This window comes from Mus caroli, unplaced genomic scaffold (assembly GCF_978045245.1).
Source record: "Mus caroli unplaced genomic scaffold, Mus_caroli_1 scaffold_16, whole genome shotgun sequence".
NCBI classification, from domain to species: domain Eukaryota; kingdom Metazoa; phylum Chordata; class Mammalia; order Rodentia; family Muridae; genus Mus; species Mus caroli.
In genome coordinates this window covers 32158154-32183177 of record NW_028227271.1, presented here as the reverse complement: position 1 = coordinate 32183177, position 25024 = coordinate 32158154, and the positions used below count along the sequence as shown (strand labels likewise).

The window sequence follows — 25024 nt, the reverse complement described above, 5'->3', positions numbered from 1 at the left end:
TAACAGAGTTGAGGCACACATAATACTGGTTGACCATGTGTCTAGCAGTGGCCCTGGAAGAATCCAGCAGAGCTAAAAAGTTGATGATTCTGAGTGATATCATATCCATCCCACTGTCACAGCATAGCATATCACTTAGACATTACCAGTGGCACTGGGGCAACCAAACTACAGTAACAGGTGTAAAAAAAGCTACAAGTTAAAATGATCCATGGGACACCACACTTGACAATGACAGTAAATTGCTGTTCTGGTATACATACCTTCTATGTACATTTTAGAGTGTATGCCTACCTATGAAAAGCAGTTTCCTGTTCATAGTATGCTAAGTTACAAACACATGGGTCTCCATAGATTTTCTCTTTACATAGCATGGGGTATCCAAATATCTATCTTTGCTCATACGTTATGGATTTGCCTAGGTGCACAAATGGGAATGGATAAGACCCCAAATATTTACCAACTTGTGAAATGTTATGGGTTAAAGTCACATGTTAAAATGTTAATGTTAAAATGCCCTTAGAATTTTACTTGGTTTATAGGATCATCAGAGATGTAATGAGTTATGTGAGCTTATGGTATAATAGGTTGGAACCTTAATTCAATAGGACCAATTCACCAGACCTATGCCTGTATGAAAGGGAAAACACACACACACACACACACACACACACACACACACACACACTTCACATAGAAGGAACATTCCAAGAAGACGAAGTTTAGCTGAAGAATGTTATTAGAGTCAGCCAATGCTAAGAAACTGGAAATGTAGAGATACTATCGGTCCTAACTGGTACCTTAATCTCCTTCCTCTGGCCTCCAGAAACAAAGGGGAAATCTTTCTTTATAGAAGCTATCAACTGTGGTATTTCTAGAAAACCCATGCTTGGTACATATATAAATCTGTGCAATGTCCCCAAACTAGAAGCATGCCAGTTCCTGAAATTCTTGTGGGTAGACTGTCAGTAAGTCACCCTGGGGTACATATAAGACATTCGGGGCAGAGGACAGTGGCTGTTTAGCATCCTTTAGGACACAGAGCATTATATTAAAATGATGCAGATATCCACACCACAGTGAAACAAGCAAACATCACTATGGTAACAGTTCGGCTGAACTGTGCCACAAGTTATTCTCAAAGCAAAACTCACCGGTGGTCCCCTTGTTCCTCTGGGACCCTGTGGTCCAGCAGGTCCAGTGTCACCCTGGAACAGAGAAATATCATAAAACCACGGAGCCACATGAAAAGATGACAATGGCCCAGTTTGGATCAGATTTCACCAACAGACCCAGGAAACCAGTGGTGTGTCTAGATAGTTCCTTTTGAATGCCAAGGACTCTAAACTTGCATAAATTTGCTTCACCCAGATGAGGAGACACTCTCCAGTTCACATTTGTAAATGGGTGTGTTCATTTACCAGCTCAGGCATAGTTCACGTGTTTCCCTGGTGGTCTAAGGTGGTCACATCTCAAACTAAGAGAAGTCACACTGACAGATTTACTAGGTAATAATCTGGAACCATTCCTGCCAGGCTCACTATCAAATGAAACATGCTACCAACAGCACCACCAACCCATACATTGTCTCAGGCAGCCTTACAAGTTCTACCTACTAGATTGGTTTTCTAACCATGTTTTAGCTAGGATTACTATTGCTGTGATAAAACTCCATGACCAAAATCAACACAGGGCAGAAAGTGTTTCTCTTACTCTTCCTTATCAGAGTCTATCACCCAAGGCAATCAGGGCAAGAACTCTCATGTATAGGCTATGAAGGAGTGCTGCTTACTGGCTTGTTCCTCACAGCTTGCTCCAGCCTACTTTCTTATAGAACCCAGAACCACCAACCCAGGGATGGCACCACCAATATGGGCTGAGCCTTCCCACATCAATCACTAATTAATAAAATGCCCCACAGACTTGCCTACAGCCCAACCTTATGAAGGCATTTTCTCAGCTGAGATTCCTTCCTCTTAGATGACTCTAGCATGTATCAAGTTGACACAAAAGTAGCCACAACAAAGAGCTAGGAGAGAGCAAGGGAACCAGACTGACTTTCTCAAAGAATTTCTTCTAGATTCTTCAAATCAGATCCTCTGAATGACAATCAATAAGGTAGATCGTCAGGAGACACAAGAGGAGTCCACTTGCTATGTAAGTTTTCATGAAAGTCTTGAAAGATGTAAAAGTCTAGAAGGAGACCACTAGGGACCTCTTGACCCTGTCTCCATATATCTGACAAATTTCTCATTCCTAGAACAATCTATATACCCAATGTCAGGTCACCTTGAAAAATGCCATGTGCAGTTAGTCAAGTCTTGGGGAATGGGCATAGAGGGTGAGCTACAAATAGTAGCTCCAGGATGGCCTCCTCTACCTCTGAGCCTCTAGATCACAGTATTCTCATTTGTACCTTCCAGAGAAAACCTTTACCTTCTCTGCCCCAATTTCAAGACCAAATAAAAGTGAGAGACATCCAAGATATCTAAGTCGAGATACAGCCCAAACAGCAATAGGAACAGCAACTGCCACCACTGCTACTGCTGGTGGTGGTCATGATGATGATGATGATGGCAATGATGAAAGTGCTATAATTAGTGATGGTTTAGTGATAACAGTGGCGATTATGGTGATGGTATTAATCATAATGATGGGGATGTGATGCAGCCGTGTTGATAATGGTGGTAACCATAACAACAGTAACCATAATGGTAGCAGTGATGATAGTGGCAATGGCAAGTCTTGATATCAATGGTGGTGACAAGTTTAAGGGATTAATAATTATTTTGAGAACAAAATAATCAAGAGATGGAGAAACAATTTGGGAGAAAACATAAAATGCCTCACAAATCAAGTAAGGTAGGTCCAACTGGACCATCACTGGACACTAGGCAAATCAGATGAACCCAGAAAAGTCTCCATCAGCTGTGAGATACAGGTCAACCCTAGGGACAGAAGAAGCTCATGTCTCAATGAAAAGCAATTATGTGGCATTCCACATCCTTCAGAGAACTGCCACCTATGGTAGGGTTCCTGGGTGCCCCTCCTGTGTTTCTCAATCACTGTAGCCCAAGGTATCCCAACTTACATCTTTTCCTGGTGATCCATCCCTTCCGGGGGGCCCTGCTATGCCAGGTTCTCCCTATGAGTAAGAAACTGCTGTTAGAGATAGGGCTGATTGAGCTATAGGCCACCTTGAACATAAAAAATCTGAAAGTGTGAGAGAGTGACAGAGAACAAGAGGGCTGTCAGACACAAGTGCTCCCTAATGGGCATGGCAGCCTCTGCAACAGAACTCTGGATCCTAAGAGAATATGCGAAGCCCCAAGTGTCTCCTTAACAGGGAAGGCAGGAAGAATATTAGGTGATGGGTCAGCCTATTTGAGCCCCCCATTACCTGCTTATCCCAAGCTTCTCTAAAACATAATTCTGTCCTAGTTATCCACTATACTCAAGGAATCCAACCATGAGCCCATCAGTTTCTTTTATTTGGGGTACTTGGAAGGGATGGGTGCTAAAGCATAATAAAAAGCTGTAGGGACTCCCCATCTAAGATAAGGTTGATGTGTTAACATACACATTCTCTATGCCCTGGGAAAGTCACCCTAACCTCTGACCAGGTTGCTCTTCTGAACTAAGCCTAATGCCATGGTGTGTTTTATGGGGGCTGGGGACCATTTGTAAAGCCCATTGTGACACCATGCTAGTATGTCTTTTGTTCGTTCCTGAATAGAGAGCAGCAAGGTGATAGACTGCTAAACATGAAATCTTCTCCCTTGTGAGTGTCACCTACTTACCCTCAGACCAGGTGGGCCAGGATCACCTGTGTGTCCCTTGAAGCCCTGGAAGAAATATGATGAAATTGTGAAATTACTCTATCAAACAAGTCAGAGGGTACAAAAGGGCAGAGGGTCATGAAGATGTCCGGCTTCATCCCATCTTCAAGTTTTGGCTCACCCTATTGCCTCTCGCTTGTTGCCAGTTTTGGGGTGTCAGGAATGGGTAGAAGAAAAGGGGGAGGAGAGCCAAGAAGCAAGATCTTCTATATGGGGTACCACTTTGCATGGTGATATAACCATAAACTTTAAAAGTGCTCATTATAAAGAAACCTAAGTTCAGTCCTGAATATCACTCCAATAGTGAAGAGGTACCATGATTTACATATAAACCCATCTGAGAGGGAGGACACCCCTCCATGGCCATTTTCAACACAAGGAAGACAGAGAGCCCATAGGATTAAATCTCATTACACCTGAGTGCATCCCCAAGGTTCTATTCTAAGTTCATCTGATGACACAAGCAAATGAAGGCACAACTAGGGAGGAGAAAGCCCTAGAGCAAGGCTAGCCCAAGGAGAACTCCATTCTAAAAGACCCTCCAGGGTATTAAGGTCACAACTGAGAACTGCAGCTTGTGCATCTCCAGCTACTATGATAGATTAGAATATTAAATCTTCTGTCCTCTAGAGGATGAGGCATCAGTATGAGGTGGCAGAATATGGTCCCTCTAGGACCCAGTAGGGCCAGTGGACTAGAAGCCTCAATCCATATGTATGAGAATTTCACCTAATTCTGGACTTACAAATGGTGTTCAATGGCAATCTGTTCAGAAATGACACAGTGAGCTGTTAGAACATAGTAGCCATTGATGAGGAAAGGTGAAGGAGGGGAGGAGAAAAGAGGTATGGAGTCATGTAAGACTTATGTTCAGTTTCAACCACTCTATGCCACCTCAGAAAGCGTATTTGCCACTGGAGCCCTTACTATAGCTAAGATAACAAAAATATTATCTTGTCTAACTCTCTTTTACCATCTTCAGATACCCTCTGTGCCTTTGAATCTGATGCTTCAGAGCAGACCATGGGCTGGGGGTATAAATCAAGGCTCTGCTCTCCTCTTAAGCCTTGGGACTGGGATGCTTCACATTTCTTTACTAGGATTGTGTTACCACATATGAGCATGAGGCTGAGACCCATTTCTGTAGATTCACTGTCCAGAATGAATAAAGCAAAGTCCTTCAACTATTCAGAACTTGGCAAGATTCTAAAACCTTCTTTGAATAACTGAATCCCAAGACCAGCTGGCGCCAAGGAAGGAACCCTAACTTCCTCTCAACCCATAAACTCAGAACAAAAACCCCAACTAGGGAGCCCCACACTGCCAGGCATTTGACCGAGAATTCATAGGTACCCCCCTCTTTGCTAGTATTTATAGCTGTTGCACAGGTATGACAGCTGCTATGATTCCCATTACATAGGAAACAGAGGTCCAGAAAAGACCCATTTGATCAAGAAATCACAATGAAAGGATTCAGGTATATGTCTCTTCAAACTCATGCCATCCTTCAAAGCTCTGCTCTGGCTCAGTGAAGCCAGCCAGGGAACTGGTTCTTACTAGCTTCAGTCTCTAAACTGTACCCGCACATTGAAGTTCCTGGTACAGAAGTGGGTCTAACTTCTAAGGAAATCCCAGCAAATGGCTCTCTCCAGCTGCCAAGGAGCCCACTGATTCCTGTAAGCCAGGAGCCACCAGATACAACTGGAGCATCATTTTCCGAACCACTTAGTTATAAGAGAAGAGACTGTGAGTCACAATAGACAACCATTTGCCATATTTAAAACGCCTTATGAAAGGACTTAATGGGACTATCAAAGTATGTCTTAGGAAAAACAACCAGCCACTGATTGTGGTTTTAGTCTCTGTGGGCCAGAACATTCATCCCTGTGACTGGGCTCCTCTTTCTGTACACAGGAGAAGCAGGGAGATTGGGGGAAATGAACATTGATTTTCATGTTTTGTTTCTTCCTTAATGAATAGTAGCCAGTGGACTTATTGATTTTTTTCCAAAAGAAAAATAGCACGAAGGAAACAAGAGACAGTGTTCTGATCCTGCTACTTCTTGATTGATGGATAATTGGATTTCAGGATTTTCATTAAGTATCATCACTTTTTTTTTGTAGAAAAAATTAAGGAATTATATTAAAATTTCAGCAGCATGAAGAGGTAAAGCACTTAAAATTAAAATCTTAACACACTTTATTACAGAAAATTGTCTGTGTTTAGTGCTATAACTAGATTAGATTTAAATACAGCTACAATCCATATAACCATTGAGGTTAGATGTGAAGTAAGGAATTCGAGACAGGGAAGGATCTCCTGAGAAAGAGAAAATAGAATACATAGTTATAAATTGATGGGGTGGAGTGGGGGGGTGGCTAGAATGGAAGTATTAAAAACAAAGGGAAGAGAAAAAGGGGAGTGGGGTAACAGAGAATATATAGGAACAGACCCCTAAAACTAAGGGCCATTTTGAGGGGTCATGCAGAAACATACTCTATAGTAGGTTCTTCCTAGAATATATGCATATATGAAAGAATATGAATGGAATCACCAAATATTGGAGGACACAAAGCCCCAACTAGATGTCTATCACCACTGAATAAAATCTGCAGTACCAGGAATGGGTCACAGCTAATTGAGTTGTTGGTCAAAGGTGCTCTATAGAAACCCTATTCATTTCTCTCCACAAACTGATGGTAAGTCTCTACTGCTGAAGAGGCCTACGCAACCACAAACCTACACAACTTATTGAACACAGAGAAGTTAAGCTGGTCTCTACCTACAGCCTCCATCTCTATGGAATAATGTTCATGGTCCTGGAAGGTGCTCTGCACACTGCAAGAGGAGAAAGATAAATATTAACCTAGTTACAAATCCTTTGATCTACCATGGTGGCCTGCTTTCATGATATGTTTGTACAATAGTGGAAGAAAAGTTGTAGAAGTAACCAACTACTATCTGATTGGATTTAAAGTCCACTCCATGGGATTGATCCCATGCCTGACACTGCTCAGATGGCCAAGAACCTGAGAATAAATAGGTCATGGACATAGGGGAAAACCAAATGTTAATGTTCGGTTAAAAGCACACAGCAATAAAATGACTTTATGACATTCTCCTATAGTCATAGAACAGTGTCTTGCTCAGCCACCATTAGAGAAGCTTCCTCCTACAGTAGACAGGAACAAATACAAAGACCCACAGAGAGTTAGAGACCTTGAAACATTCAATTCTAAATGGAATATCCCCATCAAATCCCTTCTCTGGGCTCAGAGATCTTTGAAGATGGGAAGTTGGGAAGATTGTAAGACACTAAAGAAGCAAGGCCATATAGACACAAGAGCTGATTACACATATGTGACTGTGGCAGCAACCTCATGGCCGGCACTGCCTAAACAAGATGGTGGTCCCAGCACTAAGAGGGGAAGTAGACAAAAGCTTCCATCTCTAATACAGACACTGACTCCAGCTGACAACCTCTTGCAAAGGAAGAACTAGTTTTCTCCAATGAAGCCTCTGAGTATACAAACCACATTTTAGGGTGGCCATGCCCAGCAGTAGATGGCTAACATGAAATAAAATCAGTAATTTTTTTGAGGGATTTTTTTCCCTTGTAATGCTTTCTGACCATTTTTTAATCTTATAGGTCTTTTATTTATATATTTTCTGATTTTGTATTTTTATGGGATTTCTATGTATGTAGATGGGTGTCTCTGCATCTTTATATGTTTCTTATGCTTTTTCTTTGGTCTTTTCCCCATTTGTTTTGCCCCATTCTGGTTTGTTTGTTTGGAGTTTTATAGTTACTTATTTCTTTTCTCATGAGAGAGAGAAAGAGGGGGTGGATTTGAGTGAGTAAAGAGGTGGAGAGGAGCTGGGAGGAACTGAAGGAGGGGGAAACATGATCAGGATTTATTGTATAAAAATAAACTTTTAATATAAAAGGGAAATCATATGGAAAGGTTGTAGTTCATTCAAGGAATTCTAAATATGAAAATAGAGTAAACGTTGGCTGTACTTTACTCAGCTGTAGAATCAGAAACAATTTAGGTGCATCCTTGCACAACTCTGGACCTTCTTCCTAGTATGGCCATCACTATCATGGACACTTAGAATGGACTTACACAACCGGAACAGCATTAGTGAGGGCACTAGAGGAAGGGGCTAGGGATGTAGTGCAGGTGAGAAAGGGCTTGCCTAGCATGCACAGGGTCCTGGAGCCCCATCACCATCACTGAGAACCCCAGCCAGAGTAGTGTAGGCAAATAGAAGGCAAAAGCAAGGACAGAAGTTGAAGGCCATCCTCAGTGACATAGTGAGTTCAATCCCAGCCTGGGTTACATGAAACCCTGTCTCCCAAAAGAGAAAAGAAAGAAACAAAATTAATCAATCAAAACAACAACAACAACAAACAAACAAACAAAACACCCTTGCTTTTCCTTCAGTTACTCCAAGTAGAGAACATGGAAGTTGGGATAAGGAGAGAAATAATGAAGCAAGCTGAAAATGTTAATTAGCATGAGATGGCTCATAGTCTGGGAGATAAAAGCTTGACTGGCCTGCAGAGAAAACAGAATTGGTTACACAAGCACCAGAATGTTGGGATGTTGGGAGACAGGTTTCTGTAACTCAGAAACCCTGCAAGCTCTCCTGGGGATGGCATGGGGCCGGCACTTACCGGTGGACCTCTGGCTCCCTCTGCTCCTGACAGGCCTGGCTCTCCTGTCTTGCCCTGAATTGAGGAAGAAAAGAAAAGAAAATACTCAGTCTCCCATTTTCAGGATCTTGAGATGTTTTGTGCCTGCTTGGCATGCCACCCCATTCCCACATGCCTCTGGCCAAGCAGGCTATCAGCCCTGACTCTAGCATTTCTCATGTATATCCTTTAGTTCAGTCTCCACATTCAGGCCTGATGTATTCCTAGTTTTCCTGTGGTGATGACAGTTCAAGTCCTATCCTTCGATGAATCATTCACAGGGCCCCTTCACTGTCAGAGTGCCTGTGCCTGATGAGAAACTATAAAACCATCTTAGTTATTAATGACTTGACTCATAAAAGCACTTCAAGGTGGCTATGAACCATTATACTTTTCCAATGGGCACATTGAAGATCAAAGGCATTTTATTTTACCAGGCTTCTAAGGACAAAGCTAAAGAATACCTCAGCTTCCTGGCACCCAGGCAGGGGCTCTGCTCGGGCCCCCAGTGACACCACTCACAGAGGCCTGTGATCCGATTCATGCAGCCCTTTCCACACCCCAGGTACTCAGATACAAACGAATAAAAGGACACACTTGCTACATAAAATTATTGCCCACAGTTTGCCATTTTGCCAGACAGAACCAAGACATCAAGTAAGGCAGATGAGGTCCAGACAAAAGGCTCAAAAGTGGGGGAGAGGATGCAGAGAAAGAGGTGAAAGGGGACTGTTGGATGGTCAACTGGGCCAATTTGGGATCTTTTTTCACTTTAGCTTGAAAACATGGTCCTCCTTAAACTCCTTGCACCTTGTTTTTGTACAAAGTAAAATTTGAGGACTTTCATGGGATTCCCATTAGAAGAGAAGGGCGAGGGGACGGGGCATTCTTAGATTTAGAGATATTTCAGATGAAAACCAGGGCTCAAAGGCTGGCTGTGCAGTTATGTTTTCTTGCTGCTTTCTGCCCTGGCTTATCCAGGTGTTGGGTTGCCATTTCCTCTCTGCATCTGTTCCTGAAGCTTTAACTTTCAGATGGCCCACCTTTGTAGGGCTCAGGCCTTGCCCCCTTAATCAAGGTGATCATCAGTACTAGCCCAGTTACTAGCAAACAAACAGCCAGTATCAATTAAGGGTTATCCCTACATTAGACACAACTAAGATGTTTGGAATCATGATGGCTCCTCACTGGGAACTGATGAAAGATGCTCCTTAGGAAAACCACATGGGGCACAGGGAAGTTAGGTCATCTTTTCGAGGACATAGTATGAGGCTTATAATTGATATGATAACTGAAACTGTAATTCTTCCTAAACAACAAGGGATGCACAACTATATCTTATTAAAACATTAAACAATGGGCAATTCAAAATGTCTATCTTTTTAATTTATATATTGAAACGTTCATCCATCCATTGGGCAGTCATCAACCTCTTGTCTGTCCATCTGTCTGTTTCTCCATGTATGGCCCTTTAAGAGAATGGGTCAATATGGAGAAGAGCCTTGTACCACTGGTTCCCATTCCCTATCCTTATACCCCAGTCTTGGGCATAAGGGCACCCCTGTTGCTTTGGAAGATACAGATATTCTCAGTGTGCTCCTTACAGGTTCTCAGGAGAGAAGCTGAATATCAGTTGCCTCTGGAGGCACTGCTCACCAGTCTGTCAGTCACTGAGATGACTCTGCAGTGAAATTCCACAGCAAGCCATAAGAAGGGCTCGGGGAGGCATAGTTCAGGGTCCCAGAGTCCCACTACTGTTGTGGAATCACTGCGTATGACCTGGTCCATGAGATCCGGCTATCTCCTGTATGATCCTTGCTTGCCCAGAATAGGACTGGTCTTGTATCACAATGACAGTCCCGGAGCAGGCAATCAATAAACCGATGGAGCAAAGACTAGTGACCCTGTGCTGTAGGAATAATGGTCATTCAGACCAAAAGTGGATCATGGCCCTCAGCTCTGAGCACTGAGCTCTGTGTCAGCCTCAGAGATTCGATTCCTAGAGATTTCACTCCCCACTGGAATACCTTGGTCTAGCTACCAGCCTCTGTGTATCCCAAGCTTCCTCATCTAAGGACAAGAACATCTGTAACCCCAGGTTTAATTGGAAAATGCAATGATGGTCTGGCTGGCCCCAGGTATACCCCAAAACATCTCTATCCCGGTGCACCCCTTCCAATCCCTCTGTCTGCCATCTGCCTCCTTGGGCAGCTCCACAGAGCATCCCACATTGTTCTCCTGGAAAGGCTTTTTTTTTTTCTTCCCCTCAGCAGTAAACTTGGGCTCTTGCAACTGACAAACAGTATAAAGTGATGAAGAAGGTGCTTCGGGCAAGCCGTGTGAGATTTGGAATGAGTCATAATAGTTTATAGCCAAGCAAATTAAACAGACCATGAACCTCACTAGGAAAAAAAAAAAAAAAAACAACCTTTTATATAATCCCACTTAGTGGCTGTAAAGGCTCCATAGTTCTGACCTCAGCAGGCATAAAAGTAGAGCAGTCGCAAAGAGAACCTCACAAAAATAATTAAGAGTTAGATAAACCTGGTGTGCTGTACGTTCTTCACCTCATTTGATCCACGACTTCTAGCAAGTTAGGATATTACCCTTCACCTAACTGAAGGAGGCTGAAGCTCAGAGAGGCTATTCGACTTTCTCAAGGTCACACAGCTGCTGAGGAGGAACTCCAGCATCCAAAGGCACTTTGTTGCTTTTGTTATTGCTGGTACTGGGCATAAAATAACTTCATTTTTATATTAAATTTAGTTCTATCAATATTTAATATATAAACATTAACTTAAAATAGTAAAATATCTGGCTGGAGAGATGGCTTAGCTGTTAAGAGCTCTTGCTGTTCTTCAGTACCTACATCAGGTAGCTCACAATTGCCTGTAACTTCAATTCCTGAGGATATGATGCCAATTTCTGCCTCACCTCGTGGCACTGCTCAGTCATAGTATATATAAATGAATGCAGGAACATACACATTAATTAATAATTAATCAAGTTGACTATTAAATTAATTTAAAAGAAGGAAAAGGGACCAGCGAGATGATTGGCAGGTAAAGGTGAATGCTGTCAAGCCAAACAACCTAAGTTAGATCTCTGGGACCCACATGATATAAGAGAGCCAATTCTGCAAGCTGACCTCTGATATTTGCCCGTGCACTGCTCACCCAAACACAAATAAACAAGCAAATGCAAGAAATAATAAGAAAAACAAACCTTTCAAACAAACAGTAACTAAAAGACTATGGAGTATAAAGTCGCCTGACCATTCCCTTTATGCAAAGCCATTCTTCCATGGGTGGGGCCTTTACTCTTCTTAGAGGTGCCCAGTGTGGAAGTAGATTCACTTCTATTATGTAACCAGGGAGGTGTGGGCAGAACTCAGGTCTCTCCCTATCCCTGCATCCCTTTATCTTCCTTACCAAGCACGTGATTTGCTTGGGTATTGTTTTGTTTTGTGTTGCATTGTTTCTGTTTGCAGTAGTGGACCTGGGGACCTTCAGGATAGGAAAGCACTCCACTGAGCCACACAATAGCTCTAGATTTGTGAAGACAAGGGTAATGCCAGAAACTGTGGTGTCGGCGACATCATCATCATCATCATCATCATCATCATCATCATCATGAAGACCTGAATCCAGGCAAGAGACATCTCTAAGCCCTAGGAAAGGACTTTGAGGTCATAGATAAGTCATCCAGGTATGAGCCCACCAAGACAACTCAGGAGCTCTCTGTCTTCCCATCTCACTTGGGGTTCCTAAAGAATACCATTAAAGAAAACTAAAAGCAGCAATAAACACCTGCAGGCCAGATGTTAAACATAAATGTGGCAGACAGCTTCCATGACCAGGAGCCAGTGTCTTCCACTTGCCCCTAAATTCCCTCCATATCCACCGGGCTGAAGCTATATGGGCAGCAAAGGTTGGGAGGCCTGAATGTGAAATTCCTGGGCTGTCACCAGGCCATGATGTGAGTTTGGTTGGTCAGCTTATCCTAAGAGACAGTTTTGCCAGCTGCAAAGCAGGGCTGTTTTTCATGCAGAACTATGAGAAGAAAGCGACCTGGTGCACAGGACATGACTGTGTGTCTGGATCAGAGGAGCCCTTTGAGATCTCAGAAGAGCTGAGAAGGGTTGGTTTTGGCATGAAGCAAGTGTAGAGTCCCTTACCGGTTCTCCAGGGGGACCTGGCTTTCCATCTCTGCCCTGCTTGCCTTCTTCTCCCTGAAAGATAAACTCAAATTGCTTATTAGGTCAGGGAAGATTAGCGAGAAAGAGGGACAGACACGAAGGCACCTCACGTACATCTCTCTGTGTAGCAGCAGCCTCATGTTCAGTTGACAGCACCCAGGTATCTTCCCAACCCCTAGAGTCTGGAAGGGGGTTTCTGAGCCAGGAATTGGCATCCTGAAATGCAGGCCATTTTTGCAACTGTATCTTGATTTCTATTATTTATCTACAACAGCTGCCACTATGGTACTCCCTGTGGGCCTTCTTGATGAGTAAGTTGACAGGGTGTGTGTAATAAGAAAGAAGAAATCATAGAGCGAAAGACTTATCAGTGCTCCTGATTATGGGGTGCAGGGAAAGAGGGTCGGGGGTGGCTTGGTTCTAGAAAGTACTGTGACTTACACTTCTCTTCACAAAAACTGTGATTTTTCTCTCTAATCCCTCCACCCCAGCTAATCTCAGCTCTAGATGAGGATATGATAACCTTGATGTTTATTTTATAGAAAAGTACATAGGGTCTCAAAAGATGTCAAAGATGTCAGAGGAGAGTGCAATCCTGGGCCACCTGAATCCAAAAGAAAGTAGCAAAGCTGAGAGAGAAAAAAAGAACTCAGTCAAGTAGGATTTAAATTCTACTTGCACCTCTGAGGCATAGAACCTTGGCCTCTTGGTGCCTCTTAACCTAAAAAGAAAGAAGAAATGTGCCCTGCACAGTCAGAAGTAACCATTTGCAATTCTCAGCAAAATCCTGGCACACTTACAGACAGCTGCTATAGACTAGGAATGCTGGAAGAGAGAGAAGGGTCTTCCTCAGGGATGGTGACCCTGACTATCAATACCAAATGGTCAGATTTGAAATCATATATACACAAGCCAAGCAACACGAAATACACTCAGTGCATTGTGTTTATGTATTTATGTATTTATGTGCATATATATTTGTATGTGTATATGTGTATATATATACACATATATACATATATATATATATATATGAAGCAACAATTAGGGGAAAAAGAAGATATGAATTTGAAAGTTAGTCGTGGGAGGGTATGAAGAGCTGTGGGAGAGAGAGAAGGGAAGGGGAAATGATATACTTAAATTTAAATTAAAGATCTAAAGATTAAAAAGTTCAGCTCTACAGCTGTTTCTCCCTACATACAGAGGCCACGGGAAGGAAAGGCCAGAGAGCTATACAGACAGTTTGATAGAGGTTATAAAAAAGAAGGACACCAGCAAATTCAGATTAATGAAGGCAATGTCTGGGGACTTCTAGTGTGACCTTTTGTCCCTGATGCAATGACGTTATAGTGTTCAGGTGGAAGGGGTTAGGTGTGGCCTCCTATTTAATCTAAGATATAAAATGGGATTTCCCAAGACCAGAAAGCTGGTTTTTGAAGCTTCCTGGATGAGCAGTTCCTAACTTTTTGAACCATGACTTCTTCCCTTTGAGTAAACGTAGATACAGTTGTGTCTGTACTGCAGGGTAAAGATTTGGTGAAACATCAGATGCAGCAAGCAAGGAGATGGCCCTCAGTAAATAGAGAGATTCGTCGTCTCACTTTCTAGTGTTGGTCCTCAGATGTTAGTGAGCTTTCTGGCTCTTGCACCCCTCATAGCAGGTAAGATGCACGGAAGGGGTTAAATTCTGCCCATCAGTAATACATGTATACAGTCACATCTGTCTGCATCTGCTTCAGCTTGTCACACCTTCTTCCTTAGCCCTGTCAACTTCCTCTGTATACATAACTTGGCTTTGACTGATCCCATTACCTCTTTCAGGAAGCTCCAAAAGTCTCATTAGGCCAACTTGGGTTGTCCATCCCAGAGTCCCTACAGTCCAGCATATAACTTAGTACATCCTGGTCTACACCAATGATTCTCCCTCTTTGATTTGTCTTCTGGGGCTATTGTAGAACAGAGAATTTGAGTATGTGGTTCAGGAGCTTGCTATCATTCATCTGACACTCACTAGCCTTGTTGCCCCATTTAGCCCAGATTAAGAAAGCATTAACTTGACGCCATTGAGGAAGTTGGATGAAGAGGGTTCGAGAAGCAAGAGATGTTCATGGCTATGCCCTCAGTTCCATGATAGGGCTTTCAAAACCTGGTATTAAGTTTGGGTTTCATTTTAATTTTATTTCGACTAATGTGTGTGTGTGTGTGTGTGTGTGTGTGTGCCTTTTTTGCCACATCTATATGAATACTCACATAAGTCAGAAGAAGGCATTGAATCCCCTAGAATGACAGCTGGTTGTGAGCTTCTCAAGTTTTTGGCAATTGAATTCATGTACACTGAAACAGCCAGTATTCTTAAGTGTTAAGTCATCTCCCAGCCACTGGTCTTAAGTCTAGTTCAAGTTCATACCTAACCTTGGTGGTAGGTCATGGGCATGTCTCAGAAGTACATGATGTCTGATGGTGTGGTTTAGTAATTGAGTGGGATACATTCGTGTGTGGAAAGTTCTTTGTGCACAGAAAACTATGATGAACTCCATGCACATTGAAGCCAGTGATACTCACTGTCCAAGTAGAAGGTAAAGGAAGTGTCTGATAGGAACGAGGTGACTTCCTTGATAGAGGAAGAAAAAGTAGTGGAAGTGACTGTGCTGCTGGGAAGGGAGTTAAGAGAAATAGATAAGAATAAGCTGGAGAGGAAGGAAGGCTGGGTAATGTGGGCTAGGAGAGAACCCATAACTTTATTCTGTCCTTTATACAAAGGCCATAGGGAAGAGGGCCCACAGTTCTGCACAGAAAGAAGCCAGTGCAAGCCCAGTCTTGGTATAATAGTGGCAACTGGCACTAGAAATGCAGTAATAAGATTATGATTACACTGAAAGGGAAGAGGGAGAGGACTGGGTAAGTAGATATAGCATGGGGAGTAAAATCTTTGACCTCAGTGTTAAAGATCAGACAAGAGAGGCATAAGGAAGAGCATTGGACAGCACAATTATTTCTATGGCTTCTGGCCTCTAGTTTTGTCCTATATTCATTATAATGGGTGGATGCAAAATCCAAACTGGAGTTTTTCTTTAGTTGCCTCTACAAATTACTATTCATGCACGAGCTACATGACACACACGCACCTCCAATACTGTAGTGTATGTAAGCTCCATACGGCTATTTCAGATCTGTGAATATCAACAGGTTACACATGGTTTTCATGGCAACTGCCTAGGAGAGGCCTCCTCTATCTGTGGCCATGCCTGGTAGACAGTTGATCAGGAAGGGACCTCAGAGAGCTATTCCCCCACTTGCACAGTTCTCTTATTACTCATTGCTCTGTGGGGCCTCAAGGCTGAACATAAGCAGATGCCCTCATCATAGAAACTGAAACATATAATAAAATTCCCAAATATTTGTCTTTATTACATTCCCCAATCTAGTATATAGGAATTTCCTAACTATAGATATTGAATGGCAATACAAGGAGTAAAACCAGAGCCAGAGTGGAGATTCAGAAACAAAAGAAAGAGACTGGGAACTGACCATGGCTGAGAAGGAAGCAGGAATGAATACCGGGCTGAGATTGGCATTAAGACCAAAGGCTTCAACCGAGGGCTGTAAATGCCTAGCAGGTTCAATATACAAGGTCTGATCAGAGTCAGTGAACATAATAACAACAGATACATATACCTGTGTGCACATATATGATTACATACATGCACATTTATGATTACATACACATATATACATATAAATCCAAGGAGGAGGAAAACAGAAGGCAAATTGTATTAGGGTATTGGTACGTGATTCAGTGGTAATTTGCTTAGTATATATGTAATCCTAGGCTCCATTTCCAGTACCCAAGACTTGCAAAGCACCACCCAGTGAAGAGGGTAACCAGAGGCTGTTCTGGGAAGACAAAGTGTACACACAAAATCCCTGTGGCTCAGAGGGAATTATTTGTGGCAAGAGAGATGACAACGTGTTCTAGAATCCAAAAGAAAACCAGTGTGGCTGGAATGAAGAAACACATTTTAAGGAACAAGAGTGGGATACTGTGGGGTAGTCAAACAAAAGAGCTCATTCTCATGGGAGAAAGAATTCCTAGACAGACAATTAGTATAAGCAGAGATCCCAGCCCTACTGGGGTGTATTTTAATTGCAGAGCTGAGAACAACCATTTGTGTGAGGTCATTTTGCAGGGTGTATAAAAAACCTTGGCTATAATTACACTATAACAATTAAACTCTACTCTAGGGTGTCATCCTAAAGGAATCAGAGAACTACTCTTCATATGATACTGCCCACTGCACGTTTTATGAGGCAACAGAGAAATATCTCAGGTAATGTGGTATCCATTACATATTATATGCAAATTTTATAAATATGTAACAGCAGTGATGTAAATAAATGAAAAACATTTATATGTCTGCGTATGTAGGGATTCATATATGAATGTGTATATTTGTGTAACTATACGAGAGAGAAAATAACTATTTAAATCAATAAGAAACCACCAATTTTTAGCATAAAAGGGGATTAAGATGTGTTCCACTCAAGTTAGATGTCCAGAATAATCAGGTTAAAATGTATTTTTCTTCTAAATTTCTAAAGTACCATAAGTTTGGCTAGTGACCACACCTTGCTCTTACAATGCAAGAGCATTTCTGTCGGTGGAAAGGGGAGAAAATTTTAAGACAGTGTCTCCCTTACCACAGGCTAGCCTTAAATACTGCTTCACCTTCCTAGCGTTAGGATTATAGATGTGCGCTACCACACATGGCTGAAATACATTTTTGCTTACTTATTTTTCTGATGAGAAACCAGATTCTTGAAAGTGGTACTTACTGGAATTCCTGGGATGCCAGATGGGCCTTGGGGACCAGGAGGGCCTTCTTTGCCCTGAAAGAGCCAAGACATTAAAAAAAAAAAATCACAAAATCTTTGGTCAACTGGAAAGGAACATGATTAACATTTATTTCCAGCTTGTTCTGGAAAGAAATCTCACAGGGACTTGTCTTGTGAGATGGGAGGAGCTTGGTTAAAAACTGGTGTAGGCAGACATAGTCTACATTATAGAGACTCAGGGAATCCAACTTCAAACGGCTGTAGAAGATTTGGAGCACTGGAGCTCAAAAGCCATGACTCCAGATCCATCCCAACATCTATCTCTTCCCATAGCATAGCCTAGGACTGTGGAGTACTGCACTTACAGAAACCAGCTTAAGTAAAAGTCTGACCCAGAGGCCTGTGTGATCCACGGTTTCATTGTGTTCATTGTATATTTTCCCCAGAGATTCCCAAACCTTTATCCAGAAATAGCCACCAGTCATTATCCCCTCCATGAAAAAATGTGTGCTATTTTCAAAGTCTGTTTTGTCAAATTGCATCAATTAGCACTTTGTTTCCCATCTTGTTCATGATGGGCATAGAGCTGCCACTGCTCTGATGACACTGCTCAGTCTCCTATTACCCCATGTTCCTGCCATGAGTATGAGGGACTCTTGATGACTTTCTAACTCCCTCCCAGTGCCTTTGCAGGACAAGACTCTGCTGCCAGGCTTAACATTCTAATCACATAAAGTGATATTTTAAAGGGTAAATATTTTGTCCTCAGAATGTAAGTGGGAACAAACAAAAGTGTTTATTCCACGTTTATACAGATTTTTACAAAAACGGTCCCATCAGGGGACCAAAACACATGTCTCTTATTAAGCTATATTTGTACTGCATATAAACCAAATGGCTGGTTTTTAGCCAATTCTAAACTATGAATAAGATAGCAGCAATGCATGCTTCCAGGGATTGTTTTATAGACTCCTGAGTCGGTACAGAAGGGAGCTTTACTTTTATCATTGTTTAAAAATTCAGCAAGGTATTCACACTTTTCATACACATCTAAAAAGCTTCTTGTAGCTCTCAAAACCATAGAACGTGATATGCTTTTGAGCTGATTTCAGTGTGTGGTGCACCGCAGCATTTACAGAATTATGTAGCAAGCCATTTAGGACTATCTGAACATACTGCCCCTCAGACCAATGCACAAAATGAACAAACCAGTGAAATTCAGCATCCATCTTCTGCCCATGGCAGCATCTACCATGATATGTGCGAATAGTGTGAATATACACATTAGTTTTGAATGTTTGTTCAGCTAACATGGGGAAATTTAGATGCTGATAATGGAGCATTCTGGATACCTTCCTGGATGCTCATTGTTCCAAAAACCTTAAAATGGAAAAATAGTAATTCCAGAACAGGGTCAACAATTTCTCGTCCTCTGCTTGCTCTTGTAAATCAAGTTTTATTAGCAGAAATTCATATTCTATTAGCATATGTATTGTCTATGGCACATGTTGCCTTACAGGAGCTCAGCTGAGTAGGTACAACAGAGAACTGTGCCTCACAATGTGTGAGCTGTTTCCTGTTTGTTTCTTCATAGATTGATGTTTACTAAGCTTTGGGCTACATCATTCACTCGATTCCCAGGTGAGGGAGGCAAGTTCAGGAGAAGACTCTGCCTATTGACTCCCTGGCCATCACAAACACTTGTCTAATATTTTCAAAGCAGTTCATTTGTCAGAGAAAACACAGTAGACAGAAACTAGCCTCCAGCTCCATATTCCAACACAGAGCCAGCCCCACCAATCTACCAGAACACCCTGACCCAGTCTCCATCACAGAACCTCCCTGGTCAATCCTTAGCACCAACAGAGCTGAATTCTCAAAAGGTGACACACGACGTTTCCCCTTAAGTTTGCTTGTACAAATCACTTACTGCGGAAATGAACACACTTAAATATTTATTGAGCAACTAATTGAAATCAGGCAGAATGCAGGAAATAATGACTTTTCAAAATTAAGTCCTGGCTCTGAAACTACAAGTTCCTTGCTGTATAAATAGATAGCTAGAAGACATCTATAAAAGATCAACAAAGATCTGCCAATCTAAAATTCTCCACTCATACTGCTTCAGAAGAGTTGTTGCATCCTTAAAACATTTAGTAGCAAAGAGAGGCTATTTAGACATCATGTTTTGTAAGAGTAATTATAAGAGGTGATATTTGGGGGCTCAACATCATACTGCTGCCCTTCAAATAATGTCAAAACAATGGCATGGACTTAACATGTTTTAATTTAAAACAGTGAGAAAAATTAGGATTGTATGAACTGTGTGCATCCATATTACCCAGCCAACACTGTTTCATGTAAGAGAACTTTGACCCTATCCCAGCTTAATATTTAAGATAATCTATCAGGACTATGGGCAGCTACAGCTGCTCCCATAACTTACCAAGGGGGGGGGGGTCCCATGATAGAATCAAAGTCTTATTTAATAGAGTTTAATTTGTAGCAATGTAATGATTTTACAACTGGGCCCAGTATCTTATTCTCCACAGGCAAACAGTCCATTAGTTTTATTGGGAAAAATCTTTTATAGTCTTAGAATCAATAAGAAGCTGCCTGCAGTGTTTTCTATCCTGGGATTTATGCATGGGTTGTTTCAAACGGATTGACCGCAGGATGATCCTACAAAGGACCCTGGGGCCGTCAGTTATTCAATCTCAGTGCTCCATGGTGAGTTGGTGTGAAACAGGAGAAAGAACAGCAAACTAATAGTCTTCAAATTGACTTAAGTCTCGAGCAGAACATTAATTTCCTGTTTGCCTTTGTCGACTGGGCACCACTTTTCCATGCTGGCCTAGAAGGATGTGGTGTTGTTAACTGTACCCTAAGGGCCCTTCTATACATGAGCTTGCCAGAAGTACAAGAGTAAGGATGGACCCTCATTCTCTGTGACTACGCCACTGAACTTCCTGTAACCAGCCGTCGGCTCTGAGTCTTCCATTAAAATGTCCGACTGCTTCTCCACTCTCACTTTCCTTATTTATAGAAGAGCTGAAATGATTCAAGACTTCTCTCACTTCTAAGGCTGAAACGGCTGGAGAGAAGCCAGAAGGGATGAAGGGTATTGGCACATTGGATGTATCTTTAAATGTCATACATGAATTCAACCAGCACTATGCCTTCCCACCGGTAGTTCGGCTTTTGCTTTATGGCACCTAAGCCAGATGTGGTTCTAGAAGCTTTCAGCAAAGAAAAGAATCTGAGTTTTAAGATGAAAAACTTGGACTGTCAACCACAACAGCTACAATTCGGGGACTTTGACCAATGACCTTCCTTTCCGACGTTTTACCTTCTTCTGGAACAGTTGTGGTAACAGAGCTGTCTCCTGCCTGATACACACTTGCGCATATCACAGCATAGGCTGGGCTTCTCCCACTCACCCTTGGCTACTAAGAAACTCCTCTGACAAAGAGAGAGAGAATGTATATTTAGAGCTTGTTTGCACCGGGGAATCACAGGTCACTAGATGACTCTATCAGAATCTCCATTTCCATGGTAAAGTAATAAGACATCTAGCAAAAGGCTTGCCTTGTATTTTCCCTTCAAAAAGGCATGCCCTCAACAGAACCTGGGGGACTCACAACTGGAGAGGAAGGGAACACCGTTGATAAACATTAAGGTCAGCTTAAAGATGATTCTGTCTTGTGCAGCACTTACCTGAGGCCCTTGAGGTCCTGGTGGCCCTGCCGCACCTGCATTTCCGTCTGCTCCCTACAAAGAAACACAAGGCAGAAGACCAGTTTTAAGTGCAATTGGATTGAAGCTAGAGAGGCAGCTATAAAGCACTGACCAGCCAGTCACCCCTAAGACAACAGAAAAGCTTCACACTTGAAAGTGACTTCCTTGCTAATGTTATAAGAGAACATACTGGGACACAGACCAATAAGTGAACACCTGGGTCTATATTCTTGGAGAATAGGGAGAGGATCACTAGTGTCAACCTATGGATGAGGAGAGATATAGGCAAAAAGATGGAAGAAAAGGTCCAAAGAAATAAGGAAGCAGTGTAAGGTAAGCTCCAGGCATTCATCTATAACACTGCTTTGGGGGTTTTCTTTTGCCTACATCTTTGTCCCCATGCCCACAGGCTCACTTCAGGCATTAGATTCTCAGGTAGATATTTGCTACCTACAAGACTGAGAAGTTTAAGCAGTGGTCCCTCAAAAACCACAGTAACAACCCCCATTTCTGCCATAGCATATGCTAATGTCAGATATCCTAGGATTTGTTGACTTTAATTTTTTTTATTGTCTACATTCCTCTTTTCCCAATCATTCCTATATCACAAACTCCATGACTTCTCTTCTTCTTAAGAAGTTCCTGGAATATATTGGATATTCAGCCAAATTTTTGAATAATCAGATTGGAGTAAAAGCAGAGCCAGCTAGAGGATGAAGAGAGCAGTATTCTTTTTTTTAAAAGAAAATTATTCTTTCATATATAACATCCTGTCTGCAGTTTCCCATCCCTCCCTTTCATCCCCTCCCATAAGTCTCTCCTCCATCTACCTCCTTCTTCCCCAAGATCTACCTCCCTGTCTGAGTCCCCTCAGAAAATAACAGGCTTTCAAAGTACATCAACCAAACACAGCATAACAAGCTACAGTAAGACCAGGAATATACCATCACATCAAGGCTGGATAAAGGAATCCAGTAGGAGGAACAGGGTCTCATAGGAGGCAAAAGTTCCCCACTCCCACTGTTAGCAATTCCAAAAGGCAACTGTGCTATACAACCATAGCATATATGTAGAAGCCCTAAGTCAGATCCTTACAGGCTCCCTGTTCTTTGCAAGCCCCCATGAGTCCTGGTCAGTTGATTCTGTAGGGCATGTTTTGTGGTATCCCTGACCTCTCTAGTTCCTCTAATTCTTCCTCTTCTTCCTCTGCAGGATTCCCTGAGCTCCATCTAATGTTTGGCTATGGGTCTCTGCATGGGGAGAAGTTCTTTATGTGAATTTATATATTTGTCTCTTGCTGCATGTAATCTACAAGCTTAGTTTCTTTCTCTATGAAAGTAGGGAAATTGCCTACACCCTAAGAAGATGAGGAATGTTTGGGAAGACTCAGAAAAAGTGCTTAGTACAGAACAGAGGAATTGGCTCAGCCAGAACCTCAGAATCAGAATTCTGTGCGTGTATCCTGCCTCTCTACTCTGAAATCCAGTTACTCTGAAATCCAGGTTACTTTGCCCTTCTACATCCCAGCTCCTTTGTAAAATGAAGACAAAAAGGAGCAACAACGACATGTGGGTTGTTCAATGGGTTGAAAAAAGGCAATACACATAAAGAACTAGCCATCACCAAAAACACCCCAAGGACAATGCACAGATGATGAACATATCTAATATGATATGTTTATCATCTAATAGCATATGTCTATCATTCATCCAAGGAACAGCCACAGTAGATATTGACTAATCATGGAAGCGTGAACAATCAAGTTCTCACAGAACTTTATTGATAACTATTTGGTGGCCTTTGATTGATTTAAATGTATTAGTTGAGTGAATTTCTTTTTGTAGGTGCTAACCATGCTATAGGTACAGAGAAGTAACCATAGCCTTGCATCTCAGAGAAACTTGATGTTGTAAATATAGCTGGCTTCCTAGGGATTGCAAGTTCTTAGGATGGGATGCTGTTTGATTTGCCTACATCTCTTAGACTAGATAAGAAGCAAGGTAATATTCATGAACTATAGAGACATTTAAATATGGTAATATTTAAACAAATAGCCTGAGGTTCTTGGTGAAATTACACATGCAACCCAAAACTACCAAAATAATATGTAGCTTCTATCTCAAATCTGAATTTTTCTACACAAATTTGGCAAAAGTTTCTTCCCCAACACCCTAGACTTTGTGGAGTTGGAATCAAAAGCACAGGAGGAAAGTGGTAAAGGTTTTATCTGGTGGAGAGACACTGATTGAGAGGAGAAAATAAACAATGAAAGAGCTGTGTGGGCTTGGAGTCTAGATCATGGAATACTTGGACAGTACCTGCCAAATAATAAGCACATATGCATAATTGTCCATCCTGGTTACTTCTCTCTTCTTGAGTTGCTTCTGCGGAATGAGCCACTGAATCTAAGGGCTGACTCATCACCTAAGCTCTAGCATAGCGACACTAAGCGTGGCATTAAACAGAAGCTCAGTAAGCATCTATTTAAGCTGAAAGCATCCCTCAACTGGAAACAGTCACAGTGGTTGCTGAGTACAATTGCCTCTATGTCTCAGACTCGCCATTCAACATACGACTCCAAAGCCAGGGCCTGTGCTTTATGGTTGTGATGGTCCTAAGGAGACCTAAATTGTTGCAATTATTGCAAGAAAGTACTAGAGCCATGTTCTAGCTTTGCAACCATCAGGATGAAGTGGGGAAGAAGGTCTCATCCTCAGCTGAAGGAGTACATTTGGAAGTTAAGACTATCATGACAAGACATTATTCACCAATGAACTGATTTTTAACAAAGCCATCTGTCTCTCATATGTTCCTCTTTGATGAGTATGGGCGCCTGTCCCAAGTATACACTGGAGTCCCACCTTTGTCAGGATTTTCTTTGCCTAGTTTTTAGATATAACAACAAAATAGGTGTGCCGGTTATTTTACTTATTTGTTCAGTTTGACACAAGCTGAAGTTTTCTTAAAGCTCTACCACATTGGACTATATGCATGCCTGTGTAATATTTTCTTTACTAATGATCATTATGAGAGGGTCCAGCTCACTTAGCACAGTGTTGTCCCAAGAGAAGTGGTCCTAGGTGCTATAATAAAGCTGCATGAGCAGGCTATCGACAGTAAGTCAGAAATAAGAATCCTTCCATGGTCTTTCCTTCAGTTCTTGCTTCCATGTCCCTGCCTTGAGTTTCTGCTCTGACTTCCCTCAGTGATGGAATGTGAACCAAACAATCCTTTATTCTCCTTGCTGCTTCTCATCATGGTGTTTTATCACAGCAATAGAAAGCTTACTGTATATATAGGACAATATGCAAATGTAATGCAACATAATTTAATAAGTAAAATTGTAAATCTTTAAGGAATTTAAAAAATTCTAGGCAGTAGTTCAATGGCAACGAATTAATACACCCCTTATCATTTCCTCCACAAAAGCACATAGCTGAACAAGATCGCTAAGAATTGAAGCTGAGGGATTATAAAAGCTGTTGAAATCAGAAGTAGGGATATTGTTGATATCAAAGATTTAAAGTGAACTTTTCATTCTTTGAAATGACTAATGAACTTAATGTAGAGGTCCACTGTGAAGAGCCAACCGCTGTTTCAAGTTCTTACATAGCTTCATTAAACAAATACAGTTTTTAACCTTTGATTTATTTCAATCACTTAATACAACTAGAAGTCAATGAGTTGCTACTTAAAAAGGCAAAGCACGGCTAAGGA

At 41.8% G+C, this 25024-nt stretch overlaps 1 protein-coding gene across 1 annotated transcript in view; it reads right to left on the bottom strand.

The window, feature by feature from the left end:
* Col22a1 (collagen type XXII alpha 1 chain) overlaps positions 1-25024 on the bottom strand; it is a 248560-nt gene that overhangs the window by 20589 nt on the left and 202947 nt on the right. Inside the window, exons 49-55 of the mRNA XM_021183654.2 lie at positions 21287-21340; positions 17570-17623; positions 12716-12769; positions 8521-8574; positions 3801-3845; positions 3092-3145; positions 1155-1208 (exon numbers count right to left, since the gene is read on the bottom strand). Of these exons, the coding sequence (XP_021039313.1) occupies positions 1155-1208; positions 3092-3145; positions 3801-3845; positions 8521-8574; positions 12716-12769; positions 17570-17623; positions 21287-21340 (369 nt within the window). The remainder of the gene's footprint in view (positions 1-1154; positions 1209-3091; positions 3146-3800; positions 3846-8520; positions 8575-12715; positions 12770-17569; positions 17624-21286; positions 21341-25024) is intronic.